The following is a 21,804-nucleotide window of genomic DNA, read 5'->3' on the forward strand; positions in this document are numbered from 1 at the left end:
TCCGTGTGGCATTTTGTAACCTGTCTTTATTTATCAAATTCACTTACAATTTAAATGTCAGATTGATTGATTTTAACAGAGTTAAAGAAGAATCTGTTCAGATGTTTTAGAAAAGTCAAGAGCGAGAGAAAGGCCAGCTGATATTTTAAGCTTTGATCCCTTATGCAAAGTAAACTTGCGCCCAATCCTGCGATGTTCGGATGGACCGAATCCTGCCTAGCGCTGCGTGCAGCTGCAAGCCTGTGCAGAACCCGAATGAACTCACTGCAAGAGCATGCTGCCTCAGGCAACTCATCTGTCGCCTGGATCCTGAATTGCACCCATGGAAACAAGCCCATCGCGTTCAACAGCCTACATCCGGATTGATAGTGCTGTGATGAGCAGCATTTGGCCTAGGAGTGTTTCCACCGCTCCCAGCCTGCAGATGTGGGTCCAGATTTCATTCCCCAAGTATAGCTGAATCACTGGGTGCCGTGTATCTGCACATGGAGATGCAGTCGCTGCCGAAAGCACCAGAGAGACCTGCCCTGGCTGTGCTAGCAGGAACAGAGCTCTGTGCTGGAAGTGCTGCTATTCTAGGATCCAGCAGCTTATTAAGTATCTTCTTGATATTCCCATTCTCCTAACATTCACCACTAAACTGTAAAGTCCTTTTCTCCAGCAGAGAGATTTATTTAACTGTGCCTGGGACAATACATAGACAGACCAAGATATACTGAGAGCTGCCTGGTAAGGATTCATGAACACAGCTGTTGCTACAGCTTCTTTCTATGTAAAGTGCATGAAATAAATCATTAAAATGACTCGGAACTCTAAAGGAAACAGCAAGCAAGGGGGTGGGGAGCACAGCAAACAAGCAAAACTCCGGTATGAAGGCTCTTTGGTCTCATTCTTCAAAGAGGCCTTAGAAAAGAGTGGCAGGCGCCCAGCCGAGCCGTGATGAGAGTCACAAATTATACCCTGACCATTGTAGCGGGCTGGAAAACGATGAGTATTACGTACCACTGAGCTCCGGTGCCTGGGACAGGGCAAAAAGAAAGTCACCAAGACCTAGAGGCAAAGAGATTCCTTTCCTTAGCAACCACCAGGAAACCACAGAAACCTCCAGCCAGACTCTCCCCAACTATTACAGGACACTAGGTTTACAGACAAACAGGATTCCTCCAGACACCCAACAGACAGCTCAAGCATCAGGTTTAAGTGTGCACGTGACATTTCTAGTCTTGTAAGGGCAAGCCTCCAGGAGGAGCAGGCACCCACCTCACAGGGCCCACAGAGTCCAGTTGGATGGGAAGCAGCAGCTGATGGACATGTAAGACATTGCCTATTGGGAACAAATTCAGGATCTCTGGAGGCAGGGCTCGAGGCAGGCAGCAAGGGCAGCTAGCGCAGCTCTGTGCCCTGCCTCAGGGTCAGTGAGCGCCCTCCAGAGATGTCTATACATAATGACAGTCCACTGCAGGGCTCTGTAAGTTCCTTAAGGCAAACATAACACCCACAAAGTTCTCCCTACCTCTTCTGCATATCTTTAGAGGCAGGGAGGGGTTGTGCACCTTAAGAAATGCCCAGAGGGCACTGTCAAGTGTCACCTAGCAAACCTAAGGGACAATAAGGAATCACTTGGTGTCAAGACCTTGCACACCAGGTCTGAAGAGTAGTGCAAAAGAAGATGGTACTGCCGGTCCCCCTTTGGGGTCCCGTTCCTTGAGCATGAAGCCAGTAGAATACCAGGCTGGGACCAAGCTAAATTTCCCTTCCAGCTTTAGCTTTCTGTTGCAAAAGCAGAGCTGGAATGAAGCCATCCGCCTGATGACAGGGGGCCCCTGGAGGCCGGGGCAGACAGAACTTTTGATCCTAGGAATTCACAACACAAAATTTGTCAGCCTGTGCAGGGCACAATGGCCTGAGCTCAGCTTGGGGGTACCTCAGAGAGATCAGAGCCTGGGGTCACACAGGGTCTGGATTCCCTTTGCAGAGTGCAGTCCGAGGGGCAGAGCACAGCCCCTACAGCATGGGTTCCTTCCCTCCACTGGGCTTCCTAGAAAAGAGCAAGTCTAAAGGAAAAGACAAAGCTGCATCTCAAAAGGATGCTAGTTCAGCAGCAGGAGAGCAATCACAGTAAGAGCTCCCTGTGCAGAAGGAAAGGATAGAAGTTTGGTTCCCTGCTTTGTCGCTTCCTTTCTGACCATGGATAAGTCACCCTGCCCCTCAGCAAGCTGGTTTCCCACCTGCGGGATGGGAACACCAACTCTCCCCATGCAGGCATGATGTGCAAGAGAAAAGGCAGCACTCAGGGGTGAAAGAGCACTTGGGAAACCTTTCAGATCAACTTAAGCTCAGCACCTGCACAGCCCAGCCAGCATGGTGGGTCTGGCTGTTCTGCAGGGCAGAATGGGGCTGAAAGCAGAGGCCAGTTTCCAGAGTGGCAACGAGCACCTTCCTCGAGCACCTTCCTCAAGCACCTTCCTCAGACAGGCCAGAGTGAGAAATAGAGACAGCTCATTAGAGCACAGCAAGCATCCAATAAGGCCACAGTTAGGTCTCCCTGATAGGGGCTCTGTAGGAAACAAGGCCAGGAGGAAAGAAAGAGGACACAAGAATCCAATTAAGAGGGGAGGAGGCATCACATGCAGTGGAAGCAAGTCGATCTCACTTCACTGACTCCTTTGTGGACCAGCCAGGTTAAATCCTGATGACACCCAGCAAAAGGATCCAGGCCCAGCGCTAGAAACCTCCCTCGTCACATGCCAGCAAGGAGAGCGCGTAACTGAAAGGAAAAAGCTGTTCTGGATATAAGCTGCAGCCTCAGGGAGTGGCACCTGACTTCTCAAAGGTGAGCTCAGGAGAGGATGGCATTTGGAGAGGCTGATACTTGTGTAAACACACAGCTGGAAGCAAGGATGGCGGGAGTCCCAAACTCCTCTTGCCAACACTGAGCTCAAATTAACACCCGCGAAACCTATGTTTCCAGTTCAACCAGCTGAATGAGCAGTATCCACATTCAGCTTTCAACTGGGAGCACTTGTGACATGACATAGGGAGCAACAGCCCTGATTTCCCCTCTTCAGGAGCCATTCAGAGCATGAGATGAACCGTAAGGTCGTAGCCTGAAAGAGCACGCTGCTGTCTAGTGAGAAAGGACATGGAGTTTTCTCTAGCGCTGCTTTACAAAGCCTGAGCAGGCCAGAGCAGACCTTGGAGCTCCCACAATAGAACGCACAACTGCCCTGTACCACACTGGAAATCAGCTCTATTTTCCCAGCCCACACTGCATGCTTTTCCCCTGTATCATTAATGCTTCTTTTCCACAGTATTTATTACTGAAGGGTTACAAAGCCCAGCTCAGTGACAGCAGGTCCCCAACCAACAAAGAGAAAGAAAAGCCCAGAGCCCCAAAGCAAGAGAGCAATGGAATTTTCCAGCTGGAAAGGGACTTGAGACACTGAGCAGGGACTGCCAGGGGCAGCAGCACACAAGCCCCCATCACTTGCTCTAGGACATCTCCAAGCATGGACTGCTTCCCTCTGAATGCAGAAAAACAAAGGAAAGGGATCACAGGGCAGCTTCCAGAGGGAGCCTTCTCTCAACACAGGCACAAGTGGCATGCAAGAAGGGAATTGAATGCAGGCCCCTTCCTGTCAGTCAGCAACTAACCTTGTCAGAAGGGATGGCAGCACTAGCCATATCAGGCAATTCATTAGTTTGGGGCACGCAGCAAAGGCCCACACTCTCTGGAGCAGAACTACAGTGAAAATCCAGGGTAATGAGTTGCAAACTGCCTTTGTAAATGACACTTCTGCAGTGACTCTGGCAGGCTGGGAAAAGAGCTAATAGGAAAATCATTAGGTAGCATCCCTTTGATATTGTTGAAAACAGCACAGGCTATTTTTCTGCCCCCTCCATAATTAACCTGGCATATTACCCATAATACTCCAGGCCTATATTCCCACAATGGGCAAACTTATTTGCATCGGGGAAAAAGCAGGGTATGGTTTACCTGAGGAAGATGACTTCCAGAAATGCTTAAAAAGCTTTAAGGTTCTCCCCTCCCATACACATGGGCTGCTGCTTCTTTAATTACATCAGCAATGAACCTCTGCCCAGCCAGGAGACCAAAGCACTTAAAAAACCTCTGCCACAGCCATCACACATGAGAGATGCTGTCCTGGGAAACTCAGGTGAAGAACAGCTGATTTGCCCAAGGTTACTCTCTGCATCTGTACAAGAGCTGGACTAGGACACAGCTCTGTGCTTCGCCCCTTATTTATAGCACCATCCGGTGTCCTTGTCCTTGATTTCCATTATGCTAAACCAGGCAATAGCCTTTGCCCCCTAGATGCAGAACAGCTCTGAGGAGCAGTGCCTACCCACCTGGCTTGTCTGCCAGTTTGGAGAGGTGTCATCTCACAATGATGTAAAAGGAATAGCATCACAGCTGGCAGGTGATCCTGTAGGAACTGGTGCTCTCTAACAGCTGTGAAGGTGACAATGAAACACCAAGATGTTACTTATTGCATCAGAGCAAGGCAGACTTAGGAATGTGCTGATCATGAGACAGGGATTGAAACATCAGGGCTAGCAAGATAAACACCTTCAAGAAGAGTCTGGAAGACTAGACAGCACAACTTCTAAACTTCATAGCTATGAGGATACGGCCCTGCTTTCAGAGAAGCTCAGAAAACTCACAAGAAGGCAGATCTCCAAAAGAGCGAAGTTTCCCTTACCCACTACAATCAACTCTTCTCGAAACACAGATATCATCTGTGCATGAGCATTTGAAAAATGTCCTAATGAGACTGAGGTTCACAAGCTTCTACAGGAGACCTAGAGCTGTGGAAGGGTCCCCTATCTTTTAATAAACTACATCAAGCAGGGACTACTGGCACAAATTCTTCTGAGCTGTGCAGAGAAATACACATTTCAGGACTGTTAAATGACCTTATGGCAACCCTTTACTACCTCGAATTTCCAGTGTGCATGTTCACTCACTAGTGCAGCAACACCTTCCCTTTTTCTTGACATGGAAAAGCCATGATCGCAGCTATCACACTCATGCAATTTGCAGCCTGCAGTAAATACATCAAGTCATCTCTCAAGATCTCTGTGTTGTGGGAAACGAAGCATGCGTGCCTGTATATTTGGAGACAGGGAGTGGACAGCTGCTCTGCCTAATCCTTTGCCTGGTTCACTGATCAGAGATGGGAGTACCACCACTGTGCCTCTAAGAAGCAGGGTGCAGCCAATCAGACTAGGGGGTAAATACCTGCTCTCTTAATAGTACATCTTTCTAGCTTCAACCACTTTCCTCTGCAATAGGGCCATGACTGCTGAAATATCAGCAAAATGTCAACAGTCCCTGAGAGACAATGACCTTTGCCACAGAGCAGAGTGAAACAATGACATATTTCTAAAAAAAAAAAAAAAAAAAAAAAAAAAGCTGATAAATTCAATCAGACTGTCAGACTGTTAGGCTAAAATTCCACAATAAAAATACAAGGTTGAGGTTGCAAATAAGAGCCAAGATCGCTTTAAACTTTAATTAACCCTTCCTGATGCCCGTGGGTTACAATCTCTCAGATTGAGCAAAAATAAGCTAAGCAGTTCCACTATTTTGTTTCTTTGTGTTAGGTCAGATGCTGTAGAGGACTTGGTGGGGGAAAAAGCAACATATTACATGAGAGTAGGTCTCAGAGGTCTGACTAACTGGGTCTATATAATTCTAGGGCAAGTTATTTAATCTATTTCCCAATCTTCAGAATAACAAAGAACAATGTTGTTTCTCTCACTGCAACGTTTGCAAAAGGCTCACAAAATAAAAAAAACAGCAGCACCAACAAGCCTACAAATGCATATACTTTGACTGTTTTACCCCAGGACAAAGTGTGCTTTGTTTGGTTTTTAGTATCTGAGGCCTCTCTAAACAGTTTAGCCAGCATTCATATAAACCTGTACAGAACTGAACTTCTACAAGTCTGATCTACCTATGCAATTTGTCACATTCTAATAGCACTATCCAAGCTGATGGTCCCCTCATTTCTGCATTCCCTGCAATGAACAAACTCGACTTCTTTTTTTTTTTTTTTTTTTTTTTTTTTTTTTTGAGTGAGTGTTTCAATGCATTTTCTCCCCATAGGATAAGCAAAATGCTAAAGAAAAGAAGTTATGCATCATTTCCCACTCTTTCAGCAACTGAATGTTATTCAGCAAAATTCACTTCGCAGGGCTGGCAGGAGAACAGCCATCTCTTACTACCACTCTCTACCGTGGGAAGGAAACCTTCACTCTCCCCACTTTCACTTTGGAAAGCAGCTCTGCAGTTCCTACTCCTGTATCCGACCTATGGAGAGAGACCTCTCCAGCAGCTGCAGGCTGTGTGTCACTTGGCTGTCAGTCTGAGGACTGAGCCTCAAGCTAACTGTGGCCCTAGCAGGGCAGACCTCCAAGCCTGCATGAAGCTCCATGGGCATCCATGGGTTTTCACAAGTCTGCCCATGGCTGGTTGCAGGATGGGTCTCAAATCTGAACAGAGGGTCTCTCAGCAGACCCCTCCTGCTCGCAACAGAACACTGGGCTACCAGTGAACTCAGATAAGGGGGGGGGGACCCAATAGGTTTTGAGTCAGAATTTCTTTCTGTAAAAAGATTGTCATCAACATTGCTTTACTGTGTTCCAGAATTGCCTAATGGTAGCTGGTATAAACTGAGTCACAGCAGGAATGCCAGGGACATTTGTTAGCATGAGGCACAGCTTTAGGGCTAGGGCAGTCTACCAGCACTGCAATCGGCTGAGATCCTCTCTTCCATTTTCCAGCTCAGTGCTCAGCTCCATATTAAACAAGCACTAGTACAAGCAGAGCTGCAGAATATGAAGCTGGATAATAAAGCCCTGAAGAGCAGAGGGAAGGCAACTCCATCTACTTTCTCTCTCTCTCTCTCTCTCTCCCCGGGTGGAGGAGGCAAACAGAAGTTCAATAGCTTGAACTCCGTCCTGCTGCAGTCTTGAAGTGAGCTGCAGCTGGAGCAGCCCATGGCTGCCATAACACAAAGTAGGGCAGGATGGTCTCCCCACATCAGGAAGCAATGTCCGGCAGTGCTCAGACAAGCAGTGTTAGCTGCCTCCAACAGGCACATGCAATACATTGGACTTTGCATCAAATCCACCTCTGCTTCCATCTCCCTCTCATCCTCACAACAGGATTAAGCTCTCCAGACACTCCCCTCCAAACTGACTACAACTCAACCCCCACCAGCCCCTAATTCACATAACTGTTCCGAGCTGCTTCCCTCCCTGCAGCCACAGGGAGTCAACGCAGTCTTTATCTGCTGTCCTTCTCATACAGCATTGCACCTCCTGCATTCTTCCCCATTAACAACTCTGCCTTCTGCTCCATTCCTGGAATAGCTTCTAACTCTTTCCTTCAAGCCAGATTCATTAACCAGCTGCTGCAGAGCTGTTTGCCTCCCCCAGGTACTCTCTGCATGTCATTTGTTAATGACTCATCTCAGACCCGGCTCATTGCAAAGACGCCCCCTTCCTTTTGCGGTACTGAGCACACAGCCAGCACACCAGGAAAGCCACACACAGAGAAAACTCAGTTCTGTCCAGTACTCCATCCCTTCTCTGTCCTTTCCCATCCCTCGCACCATCAAGCATGGGACAGATCTTTACTCAAAGTGCTATTTCCTCCCTTGTTTCTTTGCTGATCAAAGGCAACGCATACTGAAGTGCAAATAAGGCCTCCTCCCACAGCCAGGCTTCGAGAACAACAACAACAAAATATAAGAACAAACTCAAGAACTTCCAACATATTAAAGAAGCTTCAGCAAACTAATGCAGCTCCTTTAGTAGGCAGGCAACAAACATCAAGGATGCCAAATTCACACCAATTTCCCCAGAAAGCTGTGGCTTGCTGAGGAGGTAAACCTATTTCCAAAGGCATTTGCATTCCTCCTGCCTCCTTCCAGGACTGCCTTTAGAAATGGGAGGGCAAGAAAAAAGTTTAGTGATGACCAGAGAACCCTTCCTCATTAGTCAAACCTTGTGAGGAACTGGATGACCAGTACACTGCAGCAACCCACACAAGAAGCCAGAAAAGGACCATCTTCATTGCACAAATCTATTAGACTTGTGTATGTGAAGTCCATCTACACCTCCTGAGAACCTGTCAGCTAAGCACTGGGAGAAGCTAGTACAGAAACTAACACAAGCACTGCTTGGGAAAGAAATCTCTGGAGATTTCAGAGAAGGCTTTGCGCTTTGGTCTTATTCACTTGACATCCTTCATTAGAACTTTTTTGGCTAGCACTTTTAGGGGAGAGAGAGAGCTGGCAAAGAATCAGAAATCAAGAGACCTGACCCAGAGGCAGCTGGCTGGGAGGTATTTAGATCCCTCTTAGGATTCAAAGCTGGTGCGCCTGCACTGCAGGAGGAGAAAAGAGTAATTTACTTTCGCAAGTGTACAAGTCCTGTGGTCGAGGACTGAAAACACACAGATGGCAAAGAATCCTGGTAGCAGTAAGAGGAAGGCACATGCTCTGCACAAGATACATGCAGGTGACAGTTGGCTGCAGAACTGGAGCTTAGTCACAGTCCTCTGCTTGAACAGCTCCCCTTCCTGCTCATGGAAAGCCCTTCTCTTTACAACGTGGAGTAAAGTTAAATAGAGGGGCCAAACTGCAAAAGAGTACTCTGCTGGACCCAAAGTAAAGAATCGACTTGGCCTAAGACAGAGCAGAACTTCAAATCTCCCACAGTTAGGCAGCAAAGGTGTTTATGCTCAGGAGATTTGGCTCAGCTATTGGCTTTGCCACAGATCCTTCTGCACAAACTTGGACAAAGATGAGCTACCGACATAATGGGAAGTATACTTCACTACCTCCCAGACACGTCAGGGAGACGTGGTCAGACCTTCTGATAATGTAACATCAAAAACCAAGTAAACGCTTATGCAAACAAGCGCTGTTGCACTACAAGCCTAAAGCAACCTCAAAGCCAAGACTCCAGGCTCTGACATTAAATCAGCATTTTTAATTTTTTCCAAAATGTGCTTTTTTGTCAATTGCTGTTTCAATGTCAACCCCATCCCCCCCCTTAAAAAAAAATCCACACCTTGCCAAACTAGGTGCAAATCACCTGAAGTTAGTCTGTAACAAATAAAAAACACAAAACAAAGGCTGAAATGCTTTAGAATCACAACAATGTACAAAAAAGGGAGGAAAATACAACCTGAAAGTGTTCAAAATTCAGAAAGACTAGTCAGGTCCATTGCTTCAGCAAGGGGATGCTGCTGCGACCCCTGCCAGTGGGTCCTGGGCCACCAGCCTGCCACACGCTAAATGGGCTCTTCTCCTATGCAGACCACTGTCACTAGCATCCAAGGAAAAGTGAATGCATTATCCTTTAAAGGTACTGATGGGGGGACAACTCACAAGCAGCTCTGAGAGATCACACCACATTCAGAAGGAACACAATTGCTAGTATGCCCCTAACTACCTGTAAGAAGGAAGGCTTGAGAGCAGCCTGCTTCCTCCTTATTGTGCTGATGCCTCAGAGATACAGAACAGTGCTTTAAATCTGTGAGAGATTAAAGGGCTTAGTAAGGGCAGTAAACAGACGGTTAAGTAAACAGCCCAGCACTGGATCTCATCTTCACAGAGCGAGGTAGTGTGAATTTCACCCCAGTTTAAAATAGACAGGGGTAGCGGAAAGGCCGAAGACTTCCATGTAAAGCAGTTCCTGGCCTAGAAACCTTTCTGCGCTCCCTCTGGGAATGGAAGGATCTGTGTTGATGGCTTCCTCACTCCCAGCCTGGCTTTGGAAGCCACACTTCAACCCTGGAATTCAGATACTTGCTACAGAACTTCTCCCAAGATCTGATTTAGTACAGCAGCTTCCTCAAGGCTGAGCAGCAGTGAGAGTGGCTGGGAGGGAGCAAAACTGTCCACAGATTTCTCTTTTTCTGCCCCTTTGGTTAGTCCTTCTCTTTAGAAGTGCCTCTTTAAAGGACCAGGAAAACAGGGACACCCTGGAAATGAATAGGGCCTGCACAGTGTAACTTGGCCAGGTGCTGCTAACTGGGAGCTGTATTCAAACAGGGCTTTTTTTTGCCAGCCTGGAAGGGACTGGCCCAGAACCCACTGAAAAAGGAGACACAGGCCCTTTTTTGCTCCTCCGGCTGTCATTCCTAGCTGAATGACATTTAGATGGTATGTTCTAGTGACGGCTGGAGACCAGCCCTTTGACTTTGGACATCTTCTTTGTGGGCTGCCTTTGTTCTGCATGTGGTGGGCATTCTCGCTCTACCAGCTGCTGTTCCATCTCCTGTGCCGACGACGAAGCTGTGGCTTTTAATGTTTTCTTTATGTTTGTGACCTGGCCAAGAAGAGACAGTGAATCAGCACCTCCTCCTTCCTCCCCTCACAGTAGAAGCTCCATTCATAAACACACTGAAAAACCTCTGGAGCATAGAGTGGAGGTTATAAAATAAACTGTCCCACCAGAAACAGTCTCATTGCTCTACACTTAAGATTATTATTTTGTCCTTACTTAGAGGCAGAATTATTAATATTCCATACTGGACCTGGACTAGAAACAACTAGAGGTTACTTATATCTTCTAAGAGACACTGGCATAACACAGTGCCAGCTTCCTAGCTGGTTGGAAGAACCTACTACTGCTTTGGTGCAGAAGTCAGCCATCTTACCCTTATGGGGTAGCAAGGACAAAGGAGGTGGAAAGAAGCAAGCTTACACTTAGGACAGCGCTCAAAAGTGAAAAGGGAAAATGATGTTTGGCCTAGTTGGCTGAGTCACAGATATCTGCTAGAAGTAGGAATAGGAATTTGTCCATGGAAGGCAGCAGTGCTTCTGCTATTCTGGCCAAAAAGGAGAGATACAGCACAGGCATCATATTCTGCCCCCAGAGCCCTGTAGAGCTCACCAGAAATACAATGTGTATATGAGCAAACAAAACAAAACACCTCACAGGTCAAAACGCATCTAGGAATCAGATGTGTCAACTCCAGGCCAAAGGCATCCGGCAAAACAAATGCACTACGGATGCCAATCAAGCTGCCAAGCATAAACTGCTTCAAAAGGCAAATGTAAACCTGCAGGGACGCAGCACTCTGCAAGAAATTATCCCAGAACAAGTGTCTCTGGAGGACCATTTTCACCTTTACAGCTGTATTAGCCAAGATTTGTTCTCCCAAGTAAATACACACCAGCAGAGGCTGAACTCGCGTGCCTATGCCGCCATCTACTGATCAGCTGCGAGAGCGACAGACAGCAACAGCATTTCCAATTCACACTTGCGAAGACAGGGTGCTAAGAGAGCTCTTTCTGGGTGCTCACCTTGACACCAAAAGAAAGACCCAGAAGGAAACTGCTAAGGGCACTTTTTGCAAAAGCAATAAGACTCGAGAGATTGTTAATTACACTCTCAGATTTAAAACAAAAGCAAACTAGTTTTTCCTTCCTTCCTTCCACAAAAGGAACAGAATAGCATCCTAGCTTTGTGTTAAAAGCGTTTGTTCCCTAATGAATCAATTCAGGGAATAGCTAGCGCACCCCTCTAGCCCATTTTATAAAGACAAGTTCCAAACTGCTTAGCACCATTGGTCAGATCTGATGTAGGTCTTTGAGGTGTTACTAGAACATGGGAGAAAGCATGTTTTTCCTACCCCAGCACAGCACATCTGATTTGCGTGATTGCTGGCCTCCTTCAGAGAAGCTGTGGTCATTAACCAGATTGGACCAGATTATTTTCTTCAATAAGCACAAATATTTATCAAAAGCATAGAGTGGTCTAAAATGACTCTGTACCCACCTCCATCTCTACCTGCTGCTGAGTTCGGTGATGGTTTTCTTTGTATTGGTTGGCTCTAAGTACTTGCTGCTCAATTCCTAAAAGAACGGCTTCACAACCGTCGCACCTGCAAAATACAAAGTGTCAAATAGTGCTCATGAAATCTCTGCAGCACAGCTTGATCAGGCCATCTGAAAAGTCATGCTCACCTAAAAGTTGAGGAGTTTTTTAAATTTATTCTCCTTGCTCACAGGTTAGAGTTCCAAAAAGCTACCAAGAAAAGGCTTTGCTGTTCATTTGATGTATTTCACAGTATTCTTTAGCTAGTCCACATTACTTTTTAAGTGCAGGTGAGAGTAAGTGCAGGTTCAATGCACTTCTGCGGCTCTACAAGAGGGCAGGACAGCCTCAGCAAAACCGAAACTGTAACAAGTACATTGGTGAAGGTGTCCCAGAGGGAAGCAGAAAAAGCTTTCAGCCTCCTTTTAAATCAGAATTACTGCTTAAAAAGGGGATGTAACACATTCTTCAAGAGTTGATAAAATTTAAAAATAGACAAGAAAAGTCAGATTGAAAGAATTCCCCTGCTTGCTAAGTGTTTTGAAGACAAAACCTCTTCCAACACAAAGTTCATAACAGAAAAGGACAGAAAGGGAGTCTGCAGTGGGTTCATTGTTATATTCCAAACAATGCTGTAAGGTCCTGGAAGCTGCCACAGCCCTCCCTCCAAAAAGGCATTGAGGGAACTGGAGTAGAGAAGCAAAAAAACTCGTCTCCACCTCAGGACAGCACATTTGCACAGCGCTTTAATGACTTTTCATGCACCCATTACCATAGCAACTAGGCAGAAATTCTCAGTAAGCTTAGAACCTGCCACAGGCTCCACAGCATAGAAGAGAATTTCTCTGGATGGGAAGGGAATCCTACAAAAAGGTGAGAAGCAGCTTCCTGGCAAAGGTTAAAAAAAAAAAAAAAAAAAAGAAAGATAGTACCACAGACCAAATATGATGGTTGCAGGCAAACTGCAATTGGAGGAACAAAGATGCAAACAAAGGCATCTAAAACTTCGCTTTTGAAGAGACTTTACCTCCCAAGAACTGTGATTCTACAGGATATGCCCATGCAGTTCGCATCACAGTGAAAAAAAGCACAAAACTAACGGACAGTTCTGTTTTGTTATCAAGTGTAACAAAAGAGGGGTGAGGGGTTCACACCGTACAACTGTGATTCCAGTTTGGCATGGCTGTTTGACAAAGCCTTCGATTCCTAGCTAGGGTTCTGCCAGGTAAAAACTAAGGTGACAGCAGAATCTGAAGAGCTAATACCTTGGCTTGATACATGAACACAAATTGAATCCTAGACGGGATCTTGGTGATCTCGCCCAACAGACACTTTCTCCAAGTGCCTGCTCACAGCATAAGACTGCTGATTAATGGAATATGCTAAAATTGAGCCAGCACTTGAAACTTCAGGGAGTCAGAAAAAGCCAGGACAGACTATGCACAAGGAATAAGCAAGCTGAAGAAGCCTGCCTCACCATTCCTGGAGCGTTTTGACAATGTTACTGATGTCCTTCTTCTGAATGTCTCTGCCGATACAAAAATCGACCTCTAGCACCTGATTGCGTTGATCTAGCTTCCCCTGGATAATATCTGTATAAACCGCTTCAATAATGAGATCTTCCAGCTCCCTCAGATTCCTCATGTCCAGGTCCTTCAGCAACACAGAGTAGGGAATACACTAGAAACAGCAAGCCCAAAAAATAAGTTATCAGTCCTAGAGCCAGAAGGAACAGCTAAGTCTCAAACAGAAGTAGGGTTGGCAGAAGCTCAACTCCCAAATGTTTATTGTATTCTACACTTTAGCCTGCAAGCATAGCAGTGACTGATTATGGCAGAATAAACACTTAGTATTAGGCTAGATCATATTCTGACACAATCTAGGTAATTCCTGAAGCTTTGGCACAGTACATTCTGGAGGAAAGAGGTACTGGAATTGTGGAAGAAATTAGGAGTGTCAATACATTTCCACCAGGGAGAAAAAAAAAAAAGTCAGTGTTTTTAAGAATGATTCTCCATCCCCAATAGCAAAAGAAATCATACAAAGTGTCTCAGGCCTTACTAACCAATTTGCATGGCTGTTCAGACACTCCCACTTCTCATCCCTGAAAGTCCATTAAGTTAGTGCCCCAAATGCACCAAGAGAGAACATTATCTATTACAGGTACTTTCCTAGTTGCAGGGTTCTTTGGGGGTACTCTTGCAATATGATACAACTACAATACTACAGAATAGATGCCAATTAAAATAAGAATTAAAAAAAAAAAAAAGCTATCAGTCACGATGTACTTCACCTTCATTCTGGAAGCCAGGCTTACAATCGTCAAGTGTTTCAACTTGTTTTTCTGAGTCACTGTTAATTCAGGCAGGTTATCTTTGTTTGCTGTTAAAGTGAAAAAAACCAAGATTCATGACTTCAAGAATTATATAATCCAGACTGCAGAACTGTAGGCCAGTTAAACCACACACAATCCTGAAAGGCTGAACTTCTCCCGCTACTGTGGGTGCTGATGAGCAGAGAGAGCTGCCGCTGATGACAGATCACCATACCCATTGGAGAGAGAGGAAAAGTTAAAAAGCAAATTGACGATTCCATTCTTCACTGTTTCTTTAGTCATTCTGGTTCTGGAATTAGAATGTAATTCACATCTACACAAGTAGCATCCTGCCAAAACAGTTTGTCAATGCTTTGTTCCTATCACCAAGACATTTTTATTTCATTAGTGAGCTGACAGAATAAAACCTTCCCTCTTTGCTGTTCCGGTTGTAAAATACAGTTGGCTTTATTTCTCTGAAGAGCTATAGAATTTAGGGTTGAAAGTGTTAAGCACCAGGCTGAGGAAGAGAGGAGAAATTATTAATCTAGACACTTATATGGCCTCCCTGTCACCATATTACAGCCACGTGCCTCATGAATATTTAAAAACAGAAAGAAGACTGGCTGCTTTCCAAAGCAAAGAAACTCTTTAAAGTATCTGCTTTAATGAAAATGAGTGTTTCAGGGACATTCAGGTTCTCCCACTCATGCCACCTCATTCAATGCTCTAAATTTTGACTACTTTTCTTCCTTTCTCTTTTTTAACTCTCCTCAGCTTCTCCCTGACCCTCCCCAGGAGCTGAATACTCATTTCATATACAGGCATGATGTATTAGAACTGGATTTCTCCGGGCAGGCAAAATTGCTTTGTGAACTGTATGTCTGGGATGCTGTGTGGTGAAAGGTAGCAGTCACAACAAAACACATTAGACAAGAAATTGTTTGTAAAGAAAGAACTGAACTGTCACATGCTGGGATGTAAAACCCACGCAAAGCGAACATCCTCTCATCAGCCACAGAATTAATGAGACTCGTTGCTCCACTGCCAATGAAGTTTCCAACTCTTGCATTTACTGATGCCACTTCTTCTTATAGGAACTAGATACCTCATCCACCACAGTCATAGCCAGCATTATGATGGAATTATTTGTCACATTCTGTAATACCCTGGATTCAGGCTGCTACCCACAAATAAGTACTACATTGTAGCAGAATGGAAGCATGAGCACAAAGGACACAGCACCTTCAGACAGAGAGTCTGATGATTCACACATAACCCTTTTGAAGCTGTATAAAAGTCATTACTCCAATTTATATTCTGGTTAAGAATTTTTCCATTTTATTTCAGCAAAAGAGTCACAAAATAAAAGATTATCCTATAAACCATACAGGATTTTAGAAATAACGCAGAACAACTTTGTCAAAGTTTTCTGCAACTTCCATAACCAGCATCATCTAAATTTCAAAGCAGATGTCTGAAACTGCTCTCTACACAGGTAAGTGGCCTGTGAACATCACTGAATACTGCTACAGACCAGTTCAGCTCAGTGTTGCAGTCCAAGCCAAACAGTCTCTAGCCTAACTTTAGCCCTTCTCCATATTTCAGTAAATGAAAAGCACATATGACCCAGAGAGTTACAAACCGCTCTCCTTCCAAGCAAATTTTGTGCTTAGACCCTTTCACCTCACCACACTACATCAAGTACCACAGAAAACACAGAACTGCCTCTGACAATTATAAAGTGCAAATCAGTCTTATAATCTGCAAACACCAGGCAAGCTCTTACCTACATAGTCTGGGTATGTTCCATACGCAAACAGATTCAGCAACTGGAAATAAGCAGCATTAGGCCCTTCGGCAAGCTGGATGGAAAGAAAATAGAAATCCCATTTAACACAATAATAGCCAACGTTATACCAACAGGCAGCTTCTTCAGAGCACATTTTAAGTCTGCAAATGACAAGCAATACTTAGAAAAGGAACTACATCCAGGTCTTAGAGAACTAGACCCTTTCCATGGTCTCATGAACAGCAGTGTATTTCAGCAGTTTCAGAGTCAAGACGATGCAACCACGTACCAGAATTTAAATACAGTCTGGGCTGTCAGCTGCTTTGTGCAGCATTTTGGGAGGTAAAAGAGTAAAGTGACTCTTTATTTTAGCTGACATCCTACATGCCAGCTCTTATTACATGACAGGCAAGCAGACAACAGTGTTGGTTGGTTAAGCATCCTTGCTATTACTGGGAAAGCTAAGACAGCTTACCTGCAGAGTGACGAAAGACTTCAAAGCAAAGCAAGCTAGAACATTTTACGTTGAGTGCATCTGAAAGTAACAGCTCTCCTCTCACATACAAACACTTTACTGGAAAAACTGCAGCATTAATGAGTGACTTTTATTGAGCTGTTTTTTTAAATATCATTTGCCACACACACATCCATAACCATGGAGGCATTTTTAGACATACCTAAGAGCCCACCCAGAAAGATGAATTTGCTCTATGCCATATTACTCCAGCTGCAGAGATACTCAACCTAGATTCCCTCACTGTAGTAAAGGGGGTTGCTGGCAAGACATTCTCTTTAAAAGCTCTGGAACTTACTTTCCATCTTGATTTGAAATGGTTTGGATTCGGTTACCACTCAGGCCTGATACACTAGACATCTGTTCACAAGGATTTTTGGAGAGCATTGAGGTTATGCTTTCCAGGACAACAAAGGAGTAGAAAGAGATTGTTGTTGGCTGGCTAGACGCCTTCTTAAAATTGTTACTACACTGCTGCCAGGATTTTGCTGTATTAGCAATCACATAAGGTAGCAAAGCTTTATATAGGTATCTTTTTTACCTCTAAATATATACAAACAGAAGCAATGCCAATCTCATATTCACCAGATCTTTCCAAAGCACTGTATGACACAAGTATCTCAGAACCCAGGTAAGTCACACCAGGCCCTTCCTGGAACAACAATTTTACAAGCACAGGGTGTCTGTGGAAATTTCTGGGGATCCCTTACACTGGGAGTGCAGAAGGGGCATTAGGAGAGAGATTCCTCTCTTACCTCTTGCACATTTGTTAACTCCAGTAGCTCTCCGAAGACGTAAACCCCAGGAGCCTCCAGCACTTGGTTTATAAGAGCAGTCAGAGCTGAGCCACTTGTGCCTTTGGCTAGTAAAATAAACTGTTCAAGAAGATTGCAGGACGGTTTCTGTTCTCCTGCCATTCTAGGTTTTGAATCTGTCAACAAAAAAAATAAGGTATTAATTCATCCTTTCTCCTCTGCTAAATTCTATCTGACAGTGGACTGGAAGATACACTCGGTATAGTAACATTTTAGCATTAGTTATGCCATGTTTTTCTTTGGAATTCAGAGGGCAGGCCAGGAACCCTGCAGGCTAGAAACCTGATTTATCTGGGGAGCAGGAACAATTGAGGCAATATCTGGGCGAAACCTCTGCAGGCTGTCTGGTCACTTCCCTCAAGGATCCATTCCTGCTAGTGGGAGAAGAGTTTAGCTTTCATACTGTTTTCAGACTTCTCCTTCTACTGATGCCAGCAAATAATGACAACTGCAGAGATATTATTATGTCTACTAGAGGCTAGCTAAGTCTTCCTCCTTCCTAAAACTCATTAAAACTCATTTGTGTAGAATTTATCCACCTTGCAGGCCCACACATTGCATCTTTTCCTTTGACGTTAGCTACAGACAACATGTGAATACATAATTCCTATTCTTAGCCTAAAAGAAGAAAAAGAACTCTGGTGGGCAAATAGCTTACTCGTCTACTTTGCACAGTTAAAGTGTTTTGGGTTAACTAGAAAGCTTAAGTGATAAATATATCCTTTCTACAAAGACTCTATTTAAGCCCTTGTAAAGAGAGGTCTTTGTTTTCAGCTGTTGCCTGACATTTTTGATGTGCATGTTGACTCCTAGCACGAACACTTTGCTTTTGAAATGTAAAACGCTACTTGTTAACAAGTTCAACAAAATGTGTTTTTAAAAATAACTAACATTTCCAAAGCATGTTATCCACGCACCAAACAAAGAACATACCAGACACGGGTTTCTTCATGTTATGTTTATATAGGATAATTTTCAAGTTTAGTAGCTAACCTTTACTCTGGTGAAGAAGTTAGACACCAGAGAACCTATGTCTCATTGTGGCCGACTGCCGGGACCACAGCTGTCCTTTTAGAGGGTGCTATAGCCACACAGGTGTGTACATGGTTTTAACATATGTACGCACATTAAGACTTTTGAAGACAATACAGCTAGCTTCAGTTATTACTCAACTCCTTAAAATACGCTTTACTCCACACCTCTAGTTACAAATGGTCTCAAGCTGAGAGGCCAATCTTTTGCACTTTCCACACAGATTTCAAGGCTCTTAGCTTAAAATCTCATTGTGCATCTTTTCACTAAAGGCGCACATGCAACCTGAATGAACAGTACCTTCATTTCCAGTGGAGAAATCCCTGCAATAACACTTTGTTTGGCTTTCTAATACACCTAAGAGCGCATCATTACTCTTCTCCCCACTCACAGATAAGGAAACAGACACAGAGGACAAACAGTTCTCTCAAGACTGCACATGAGGTGACAGAGCTGGGAATGAAATCCAGATTTCAGGGTTCCCAGGCTGTTGTCCTCCCTCTCAAGTAATGAAACCACAGACTGGTGTGTAAGATTACCAAAGACTCATTGGCTTTATCCATGTCCTAATAAGAGAGGAATGCCAATTCTCTGCTGCTTTTTTTGAGTGTGCACTTAGATGACCATATCGCCATTGCATTCATGTACAACCGTGTCGCTGAGACTGCCACGCTGCTCTTTCTGTAACTGACTTACCCTGACAAAAAGTGACTGAAATGCAAATGGAAGCCAGGTTAAAGAAGGAGCTCACCCAAAGGCTGCAAAAATCCATATAGAGGGATAAATTGCCTTCCCCCCCCCCCCCCGCCCCAGCCGTACTTCTGCCCGTTTTAAGGTGCCCTGAGGTGTATCAGGGCAGTAAGCAGCACCCACAGGACGTAAGGGGCAGTCTGAGGGGCACGGAGGCGGCCAGGCCCCCGGCCCCGAGGGCAACGCCAGCCCTCCCGCCTCCCCCGGGCCCCCAGGGCGACCTCCGGGCACCCCGGCGCCGCGCCCCGCCGCCCGGCCGAGCCCCGGTCCCGGGGGGCGGTTCCGCGGGGTCCCGCCCCGGGGCCGGCTCGCTCCTCCCCGCCGCCCCGGTGCCGCTCGCCGCAGAGCTCGGGGAGCCGCGCGCCCGCTGCCCCCGCCTCAGGCACCGGGACGCGGCCGCGAAGCGGGGAAGGGCTCGCGGCGCGGAGGGGCAGGCGGGCGGCTCCCCCCTCCCCCGGCGTTACCTCGCCGCTCCGGCCTCTCCGCCTTCCTCCCGCCCTGCGGCTCCCGGCGCCTTCCCCGCCGCGCCTCAGGCCGCCATGATGGCGGCGCCGATGTCCCGCGCCCGGCCCCTTCCCCCGGAACGCGCGGCCGCGCGCTGAGCGTTCCGCCGCCGCCTGAGGCGGGCAAAAGGCGGCGGGGGGCGGCGGCCACGGGATGCCCTGACCTCTGCTCACCGGCCCGGGCGGCCGGAGCGAGGGCTGAGAGGGGTCAGCGCGCCCCGGCCCCGCTCACTGCTGCGGGCAAGGGCTGGGGGCAAATGGCAGCGGGGGGCAAATGGCAGCAGGGGGCAAATGGCGGGGGCTGAGGGGACGAGGCACCCGAGTCTCGCTCACCACCCTGCTGTTCAGGGGCCGCCGAGGCAGCTGGTGCCCCCCTGCCTGGGGTTGTCGCCACGGCAATGGGGTGCTGCAACCCCGGATGTGAGCGCTGATTCCCGCTTTGGCCAGTTTTTGGCATGTCCGTGTTTGGGTCGCCCTGCGCACAGGGCTGGGCGAGCGGGAGGCTTCACAGTGCCTTCGATGGCCTCTGCGCTGAGGCCTGGGTTGTAGCTCCGAGCGCCGGGCCTGACCCAAGGCCAAGCTTGTCCGACAGCAGCATCCACTCACGTTTCTGTCCAGTTGGCCGGAGTACGTAGCACCACATCTACGCTGACCGGGGAGGACCAGCGATGGCACAGCTGATACCGAGTATGAGCAACAGGCACCTCTGCAAATCCACATTTTAGTGTTTGTACAAGAAAAAAAGCCTGTAAGTGGGCTGCCAGGGCCGCTTCTCATCCCCACCACTTCTTCTTCTTTCCACTCTGTACAAATCCATCACAAAGCAACGCCTGGCAGCGGGACGGGATGACTTTATTCTAACCAGGAAGAACCAGAGCTGCAATACAATTTATCTGCTGGTAAAAGAGGGTATAATTCTGCTGGAGGTACTGCCTCAGCCTGTAGTGCATTTAATAGGAGTAGGTGCAATGAGGCAGTAATAAACACAGCCTTAGATAGTAAGAATTATCTAAAAGCAGAAGAACAGTTTTCATTAAAATGTGGAGACTGACATAAAACTGAACTCCAGTGCTTTAAGTGACAGACATCTACCTGGACAAGTGATCTACTGATTCAGATCCTAACATTTATCACAGTAATATATGTAATCACTTGGAAGCCTATGTTTTAAGGAACAAACACTGCTTTGCCAAGCTGTGAGACCACTTAGTCTCGCTCTCCCACTAGGAGACTGCAGGGAAAAGCAATTCATAATCCAGTTCTTGTAGCTGAAGGCTCCAAAAATTATAAACATGTCCCTGTCCTGACCTCAGATAATCTGTCAGCTTTCCAAAATGTGGGCTGGATAAAATGCCAACCAGTCTGGGAGCAGGAGATTACAATAATCAAAATGACAGATGACTGAGGTGTGGGAGAGTGTTACAGCAGTGGGATCAAAAAGGAACTCGTGGATTTGGGTGACAGTGAAAAGCAGGAAGCATGATATCAATCTACTTAATTTCCCTAGTCTACCCTGAGGGATTGGGAGTAAATTTCCAAGCGCCAGACAGCAAGAGAATTTCAAGATAATGCTTTTAGCCAGTTGTCCTTGCCTTGACCCTTAGAGACTCTTTGCAACTGGCACATCTCTTTTGTGCTCGAGCCCTTTTTCTGAAGACAGCTGGACACGGAAGTGTTTGATGTAATGCTCAGCAGCACCCTTGGTGGGGGTGGGAGTGGATACTGGGGATGGGATGGCTGTATTAATGAGAAGACCTGCTGGGCCTGGAACGATCAAGTGGGAAACAACGAGCCCCAAATGAGGATTTACAGTTTGGGGCTGCAAACAGTCCATTGCCTGTTTTGTCAGCTGGGGGTCCCTGCCTGCGGTGCTGGCCTGCTCGTGACAACACAGAGTCCCAACTAAGATTTAGAAGTTGGGTCCTAAATTCCTGTGGCCTATGCCCCTAGACTTGCCTGTCCCCTTCTGAAAGCCCATTAAATCCCCTCTTTCCCCCCTCCTATTGTGAATCTCGCCTCTCTGAACGAGAACCCCAATCTCAGGCACCAAACTCCCCTACCCCTGCACCTCCCATTTCCCCAACCACATGCCTGGCTCTCCCACTCCTGTCCTTGTCTGGCAGAGCAGATCCTGGCACTGCCACGGGCAGGACACGGAGCAGGTTACTATGCATTAGGTGCCCTGTGGCTGACTGCCATGCATAGCTTCTCATCGTCTC

The 21,804-nt window shown here is 46.4% G+C and overlaps 1 protein-coding gene across 5 annotated transcripts in view; it reads right to left on the reverse strand.

The window, feature by feature from the left end:
• COPS7B (COP9 signalosome subunit 7B) overlaps positions 1–19,684 on the reverse strand; it is a 29,260-nt gene extending 9,576 nt beyond the window's left edge. The window contains exons 1-8 of one of the 5 annotated variants that reach the window (XR_010390479.1): positions 19,547–19,684; positions 17,241–17,416; positions 15,969–16,044; positions 14,159–14,247; positions 13,343–13,545; positions 11,827–11,932; positions 4,372–4,474; positions 7–3,827 (exon numbers count right to left, since the gene is read on the reverse strand). Coding sequence is in view for 4 of the 5 variants with exons in the window: in XM_064516737.1 (XP_064372807.1) it covers positions 10,213–10,371; positions 11,827–11,932; positions 13,343–13,545; positions 14,159–14,247; positions 15,969–16,044; positions 17,241–17,402 (795 nt within the window). In the remaining variant the exon portion in view is untranslated. Of the gene's footprint in view, positions 1–6; positions 10,372–11,826; positions 11,933–13,342; positions 13,546–14,158; positions 14,248–15,968; positions 16,045–17,240; positions 17,417–19,028; positions 19,044–19,546 lie in introns of those variants that run through there. The other 4 variants (XM_064516737.1, XM_026117561.2, XM_026117559.2 and 1 more) reach the window with 4 other exon arrangements.
• Positions 19,685–21,804: the final 2,120 nt, after the last annotated feature.

This window comes from Dromaius novaehollandiae, chromosome 9 (genome assembly GCF_036370855.1).
Source record: "Dromaius novaehollandiae isolate bDroNov1 chromosome 9, bDroNov1.hap1, whole genome shotgun sequence".
NCBI classification, from domain to species: domain Eukaryota; kingdom Metazoa; phylum Chordata; class Aves; order Casuariiformes; family Dromaiidae; genus Dromaius; species Dromaius novaehollandiae.